At 48.4% G+C, this 7,878-nt stretch overlaps 1 protein-coding gene across 1 annotated transcript; it reads left to right on the top strand.

Annotated features, from left to right (window-relative positions):
• Positions 1-3,169: 3,169 nt before the first annotated feature.
• Positions 3,170-6,539, top strand: Larp6 (La ribonucleoprotein 6, translational regulator). Its single transcript, XM_033756004.1, has 2 exons — positions 3,170-3,325; positions 4,975-6,539. Exon 2 carries the CDS (start codon positions 5,116-5,118, stop codon positions 6,040-6,042), a length of 927 nt encoding a protein of 308 aa, XP_033611895.1. The 5' UTR covers positions 3,170-3,325; positions 4,975-5,115; the 3' UTR covers positions 6,043-6,539.
• The last annotated feature ends 1,339 nt before the right edge of the window (positions 6,540-7,878 follow it).

The raw sequence follows: 7,878 nt of genomic DNA, 5'->3' as shown, positions 1-7,878 counted from the left end.
ATTGATTGACTTTCCACCCTTTAGTATCTATCTGAAGACAAAACATGGAAGATTTGTTATAGAAGAGAATGGTATATTATGAACCATGCCAAAATGAAAGAAAAATATAACTGATAGAAGTGAGAAAGTGGGAAATAAATTCAAAAGCTGGAAATAGAAGGAGAGATAGGACAGAAATATACATATAAGGGCCGGGGATTTAGCTCAGCTGTTTGGTGGCCTGCCTTGCAAGCGCAAGGACCCAATTTCAATCCCTGGTACCCCCAAAAAAGAAAAAGAAATATACATATTTGCATAGTGAGGAATAGTTAAAAAAACATTAGTACTGATGAAATAAACAATTTTAAATGTATTATTTGAGAACAAGTAGGAGGCTAACAGAAGAATCAAAACTAAAAATTTTAAAAATTGGAAGAACTGCTTTGGACATAAGTGACCCCAAATCCTCAGTTATACAATAGGACACAAAAGCTGGGCATGGTGGTATACACTTGTAATCCCAGCATTCAGGAGGCTGAGGCAGGAGGATCAACCTGAGTGGGGAATATACCACATAAGATGCATAGGGAATTCTGAGCCTAGCTGATGAGGATGTCAAGTAAACAGCAAAGGTAAAGTGGGGTGTGATAATAACCAATGAAGAGTTTTGAGGGGACTCAGGGCTATTGGAAAAATGATCTAACTTACTACAAATGGCTCATACATCAGAGTTGACAGAAGTACCATAAAGACCCTCAGCCCACAAAATACTACCCCCATAATAGAGCAATTGATGTTGTTATGAAAGGGAAACTCGTGAACATGATGGACAACTCCCAGTATCACAAAAACAAAACAAAGCAGCAACAGCCACAAAAACCCAAAGGCATGGTAGAAGGAGGGCAGTGTGACCCCTCCTGCTCTCCTACTGCTGTTCTGGAGCCTCCTGTTCACCCAAGGTCTGCCATGTCTGCTTCCCTGCCAGCAGGATTCTGGCCCTGACTGGCCTGAGAAGATGAGGTTTACCCAGCCAGGCTTGTCCAGACCTCCCCTGGGCACCCCAGCTTTTCTGTACCTCTGGTCTTCCGCCAAAGAGCCTTTTGCTCCTACTGGTGCCTCTTGTCTGTCTCCATCCTCTTGCCTGCTGCTGGGCCTGACATAGTTTGTGACCTTCTTCTTGATACTCTCTGTCCCCCTGGGGCTTAGGTAACTTTAAAAATCTGATTCTTTTTGCCATTTGACAGGCCTTTCGGTCTCTTCTTTCTCTAATTGGTAAATGTACATATTCCCCGACCATCTGTCCTCAACTCTACACTATCACATCCAAACTGGACCTATCAGAGGTGATCATCTGGCCACAAAGGGAAAAGCTTCAATCCCCCAACCAGATAAGAAATCCAGTCTGTTTTTAGAGAGTATGGAGGATCTTGTTCAAAGACCAGGTCACTCTTCTCACAGAGCACCACATAAATGTAGGCAGTGGTGTTACTATTGTGAGGGTCTTCCATACTGGTTGGAAACAAAACCTTAATTTCTTAGGTGATTTGGGACATGCAGTCATTGCCCTTGAGGAGTCCAGTCAGGCTTGTCCAGTGTAATTTCTTAGGACTACTGTCACTAAGAGCCACAAGCAAGTGTTTTAGAACAACGGAAATGTCTCATCTGGGGCTCTGGAGTCCGGAAGTCTGAAATCAGAGATCAGCTGGCCATGTGCCTCTCCAGGTCCAGGGAAGGATCTGTTCCAGGTTTCTTGCTGGCCTCCGGTTGTAGTCTGTGGCATTCCTTGGTTTCTGTGGCGTTACCCTGTCCTCTACCTTCATCTGCCCATGAGTTTCTCCTGTGTGTGTCTGTGCCCCAATCCCCTTTTCATAAAGACCCCAGTTGTACTGGAATAAGGCCCACCCTATCCACTGTGACATCTTGACCAATCCATCTGCAGTGACCCTGTCTCCAATTCAGGCCACCTTCTGAGCTCCTGGAGTCAGGAGTCCACACAGGAATTCAGGAGGGACACGGCTCCCCTTGTAACTCACCATCTCCTTCTGGTCTCAGTGGCACCACAACAAGTGGGGGTGAGAATGAGCGTGAGGACCTGGAGCAGGAGTGGAAACCCCCGGATGAGGAACTCATCAGGAAGCTGGTGGACCAGATCGAGTTCTACTTCTCCGATGAAAACCTGGAGAAAGACGCCTTTCTGCTGAAGCACGTGCGGCGGAACAAGATGGGCTATGTGAGCGTCAAGCTGCTCACCTCCTTCAAGAAGGTGAGGCATCCAGGCAGCTGCTTCCGGGATGACAGGGCAGCTTGGGTGGCATCAAACAATTTTTGCTCCTTGATGCCTGATGACTAGCAGTTTTTCTTATTAGATCTGAAGCCTAAGCAGTGATGAAGAGAAGGGATTTAGGCTCATTATGAGGAATACACTTGCATACTGTTAAAAGGATCCCGGGCACTAGGTTAAATCTCAGCTGGTGGCAATAACAAAACGCTAATACTCATTCTCAGTAAAGTTCAGGCCCTCTCGCCAGAAATGTGGGGGCCTAGGAGGGGTGCTGTGCTAGGACAGGCCAACTGGAGGCCTTGAGAGACACCTGTCAGCCTAAATTATATGAATTCCAAGCATTTTGTTTGTCTGGCTGAGTACATATAGGGAGGGAGGGAGCACTCAGACCTCTGGGGATGAGCCTTTCCTAGGATACCAGTGTGATCTGTGTAATGCCAGCATCGCTCCTGTACAGCAGAGATCAAGACAGGAAGTCTGAGAACTGGTGAGAACCAAGCAGCAGACTCCTTGCTGTGCACTGACATCGCGTCTGGGCTCTGACCTCTCTGCTTTTCAGAGAGCTGACAGCCTGGTAGGAATAAGAACTCTGTGTTTCCCTTGGGGAAAGATATTTACTAGAATGGAAAAGCACCACGAGGCCTGTTGCATGATAGGCTGTGTAACAAGTGCGTCCCAGCCAAGTTGCCTGTGCACTTTGTCAGAGAGCAGAGCATCTTTCCAGAGGTGGTGTCCATGGGATAAGGTCCCAGAGGATGAATAGGAGTTTTCAAGGCAGCAGGGACAGAAGGGATATTTCATGTCCAGAGAACACTGAGCTAGCTCTCATGTGAGAAACGTTTGTGGGGAATCCTCTTGCACATTCTCTTCCTGCTCCCCAGGGACCCCGAGGGTCAGCCTGATTTCCTTTCCTCTCTAAGCTGCCCCTAGGGATCTATCCAGGAGCAATCTTCTCTGTGGAAGACCAGCCGCAGCCTAGACAGAGTCCTCCGCCCCACCCCACCCACAGCAGAGCACAGACCCTTTTCATTTGCGAAGGTGTTTGCTAATCACACTGGGAGACAGGTATGATCAAGGTTATCAACATCTCAGAAAGTTCCTGTAGTAATCGCATAAGGACCAAAACTCCCTGGCTCTTCCTCTGAGGCGGTGCTTGGAAACTTCTAATAAAAGGCCATGGGCACAGGCCTGGGATGCCTTCCCGGCAGACTTTGCTCCTGGTTCTGGAGGGCCTTGGTCCTACCACAAGATAGTCCACCACTGGCTTCTCTAGCCCTACAAGTAAGAGAGCACTTGCCTCCCCCAGGTCCTCCCTACTCGGATCTCAGGCTTATGAGGGAGTTTCTTCTCCTCTCCTGAGTCTTCCTCTCCAGCTGATTTTGGAAGTGGTTCCATCCACCATGTGTCAGCCCTGGAGAGCCACTGCCTGGCTTTCCCACAACCTTACAGATGATTCTATTCATCTGAAGTCCTACTCCGCCTGGGCCTGTTCCTCTGTACCTTTGGCCTGTGTGTGTCTCAGTGTCAGCCCACTGGCTCTGTGTGTAAGTGATTTGTGGTTCCTGTACCCTAAGGCTGGACCATTTTCACCCAGAGGCCACAGGATACAGTGGACAGCAGTCCTTCGGCAGTAGCCTGACTATATTCATGGCTCTGCCACAGAGTCTCTCATCCAGCCCAGTTAGTGAGCCTTCCCTTTTCGCTTTCCATGCAGTTTCTTTCTGAGGCTCAGGGGCCCCTAGAGTTCCCAGTTCTTCTGCAAAACAGTTGCATTGGCCTGGGCTCAGAGGACTAGGGGTGATTTCGCCATTCCTGGCACAGGTTACTCACCCCACCCACCTCGACAATTTCTTTGGGATGACTCATTCTCCGTGGCATTCCCTGCCCCGGAAGTGGGCCTCTAGAAAATAACTATTTTACAACATAAATATAGCTTTCATATACTGCAGTGTCAGTACACACATTTTCCATCAAGGGAGGAGGAGGCATTATTTCACCCTCCTCCAAGAGGCTCAAGTTGGATTTTGTTCCAAGTTGAAAAAGTCCGTGTCATTCTCAGGCAGTACTGCAGAGAAATAGGGACAATCTATCAGACCTTTCCCTGTACTAAGTGCAGAAACGCAGAAATACAGCTCCAAGGAGCGCTTGATGTTAAAATCTCCAAGTCCCACCAAAATGGCAGCTCATAGTATTTGAAATGATAACATAATTATCGAATATTCACTGAAAGCCAGGCACTCGTCTATACTTTATATATAAATGTGTTTCTGTATGTGTATATATTTTTATTCCTTTCATTTTCATGACAGTGAAGGTCATGTGAGATCGACACTGTTAACATTTCCATTTTACAGATGAAGACCTTGAAGCACTAAGAGGCTGAGTAACTTTCCAAGTCTCTCTGTCCCTTAGAGGCGAGTCTTGGATTTGGGTATGCAACAGTCTTGTTACAGTTTACTCACAAACACGCACAGAGTTGAATGTCTCCGTTGTCTTGGGGTGTTCTCTTGGATGGAAATGTTCTAAACTGTGCAGCCCTCACCCAAAGTTGTAGAAAGTCTTTTCATTCACCAGATCATTGAACCTCACGTAACAGGGGTGATTCTAGGCAGTAGTGTGAGGAATGAGGAAGGGACAGAGATGGCAACATAAATGACATCAAGTGGCAAGAAGGGCGTCAGGTACTATTTCCGGTTTGCGTTTATCTTCTCCAGGTGAAACACCTTACCCGAGACTGGAGAACCACAGCTTACGCCTTGAAGTATTCAGTGACCCTGGAGTTGAATGAGGACCACCGGAAGGTGAGGAGGACCACCCCAGTCCCACTCTTCCCCAATGAGAATCTCCCCAGCAAGATGCTCCTGGTCTATGACCTACACCTGTCCCCCAAGCTGTGGGCACCAAGCACCCCACAGAAGAATGGCAGGGTACAGGAGAAAGTGATGGAACACTTGCTCAAGCTCTTTGGGACTTTTGGAGTCATCTCGTCGGTGCGGATCCTCAAACCAGGGAGAGAGCTGCCCCCGGATATCCGGAGGATCAGCAGCCGGTACAGCCAGGTGGGGACCCAAGAATGTGCCATTGTTGAGTTCGAGGAGGTGGAAGCGGCCATCAAAGCCCACGAATTCATGATCACCGAATCTCAGAGCAAAGAGAACATGAAAGCTATCCTGATCGGTATGAAGCCACCCAAAAAGAAACCTTCTAAAGATAAGAGCCACGACGAGGAGCCAACTGTGAGCATCCATCTGAACAAGTCCCTCAACAAGCGAGTGGAGGAGCTTCAATACATGGGGGACGAGTCCTCTGCCAACAGCTCCTCCGACCCCGAGAGCAATCCCACCTCCCCCATGGCTGGCCGACGCCACGTGGTCGCCAACAAGCTCAGCCCTTCTGGCCACCAAAATCTCTTTCTGAGCCCAAATGCTTCTCCATGCTCAAGTCCTTGGAGCAGCCCCCTGGCCCAGCGCAAAGGCGTTTCCAGAAAATCACCACTGGCCGAAGACGGTAGACTGAACTGCAGCACGAGTCCTGAGATCTTCCGCAAGTGCACGGACTACTCCTCGGATAGCAGCGCCACTCCTTCAGGCAGCCCGTGGGTGCGGAGGCGCCGCCAAGCTGAGATGGGGACACAGGAGAAGAGCCCGGGGGCAAGTCCCCTGCTGTCTCGGAAGATGCAGACTGCAGATGGGCTACCCGTGGGGGTGCTGAGGCTGCCCAGAGGCCCTGACAACACCAGAGGGTTTCATGGGGGACACGAGAGGGGCCGGGCCTGTGTATAAATTTCTCTTGGTACCGGCTCCATCGAAAACCACCTTTGTGATCAAGGTTCTCACCGACACCCGGCATGACATAGAAATGGAATTCAGTCCCCTCTGAAACATTTTGTATACATGTAAACCTCTTAATTTATATACTTTGTAAGGTATGGAAATTGTCTAGAATGCCAGGCTCAGAACACCTGTTCTTCTCAGCATGGCGTGTGTCAATGTCACCTGACCCAGGATGGTGGTTCTGGAGGGCTGTGGGATGGTGGCTCCCTGGGGAGGATCTGGTAATAACGGGTCTTTTTTGGGGGACTGGGTTTTTCCATACAGGGACTGAGCGACCCTTGACAGACTGAGCAAAGGCTTTCTAAGAGCCCAGAGGAGTTTTGTTTTTCAACAGTGAATCGTTAAGCCAACAGCATGGTGTCTTACAGGACCATTCTTATGCTCCCTGTCAAGTGAATAAATAATAAAACACCCACCGGAAGTGCTGGCTTCAAGGTCGTAGACCGTGTGGGACACGGGTCTGTGCACATCTGACAGGCTGGTGGGGGAGCGTCATGAGGCCCTAAGGAGTTCAGCAGAGATGTGAGTGCTCAGTGTACCCCACAGGCTGTCTCCTTTTCCCTCTCACTTGGGTTAATATCATCAGAAGCTGCCTCAGAGCCAGGAGTGGTGGTGCATGCCTACCATTCCAGCATTCTGGGAGACTGAGACAGGAGGACTGCAAGTTAGTGGGCAGCTTAGTGACTTAATGAAACCCTGCCTCAAAATTTAAAACATTTAAAAAGGGCTGGTGATGCAGCTCAGTGCAAACATCCCACACTCAATCCCCACTACTGCAAAAACCAAAAAACAAAACCCATCTTGCTGCAGTAGAAAGAGCACTGGCCTAGATTTCAGGGTTGGCCTGTCCACTTGGCTATTTGTTAAGTATTAGAACTTTTAATAAGCAACAAACAGTGCGGATTTTCCAAGAGTACTAAGAGCTTTCCACACACCACCTCATTTAATCCTCCCAACAACCACATGAGAAAAGCTCAGGTGTCTCTATTTTATACCACAAAAAACAGATTCCATGTGGGTAACCAACTTGTTACAAGGTTGAACAGCTAGATTTCAGAAGTCACACTCTTGACTACTAGACTGTACTTGATGAGGCTGAGCCTGACCATCCACAGTCACAACATGCAAACAGGAAGTGCCGCCATTTGTCCTGCACCTATGTGCTGGGTGTTGTGTTAGGCATGCTGTTCCACTCATCCTCTTATGTTTCTGTAAGGCATCATTCCAGTTTTACACATGAATCTACTGAGGTGGGAGAATAACACTCACCTCGAATGATCGTGTAAATGGAAGATGACCATGTGTTTTAAATTACACAGCTCTACACAAAGCAGCATGTGATTAGTATCTGGTTAGAGAAAGGGCACTGTGTTCCTTAGTACCTCACGTGTCCCAGAAGAATTCCTAAGAATTGATGAATAACCTCAGGGATTTCTCAGATTTGCCCCTTCCACCACCACTACCTCGTATAGGCACCCAAAGGCTTGTGCCTGGAGCCCAGACCACGAGGCCTCCTGGCCCAGGCTGTCCCATGGCTCCCTCCATCTTCTCCCTGATTTTTTTTCCCCATCATCCCTTCCTGGTCCTCCCTACCTGCTCCTGGCCATTGGGCCATCATGCTGTCTGGGCTTCCACATCCCTTCTTGGAATGATCTCATGCCATTTACCCCTTAATGTTTCAGTACACTCTAATTTTTGAGGAACTTCCATGAAGAACAATTACTTTAAAAACACCAACATTATCACTTTCTGTGGGACTACAGATGAGCTTGGCCTTCTGTCTGA

Source organism: Fukomys damarensis, unplaced genomic scaffold (assembly GCF_012274545.1).
Source record: "Fukomys damarensis isolate Sample0158 unplaced genomic scaffold, DMR_v1.0_HiC HiC_scaffold_25, whole genome shotgun sequence".
Classification (NCBI taxonomy): domain Eukaryota; kingdom Metazoa; phylum Chordata; class Mammalia; order Rodentia; family Bathyergidae; genus Fukomys; species Fukomys damarensis.
This window is presented reverse-complemented; position numbering and strand designations above follow the sequence as displayed.

Bases quoted from the DNA above. Each gene is read 5' to 3' on its own strand.
- Larp6 (XM_033756004.1), top strand. From the start codon at position 5,116: ATGCTCCTGGTCTATGACCTACACCTGTCCCCCAAGCTGTGGGCACCA.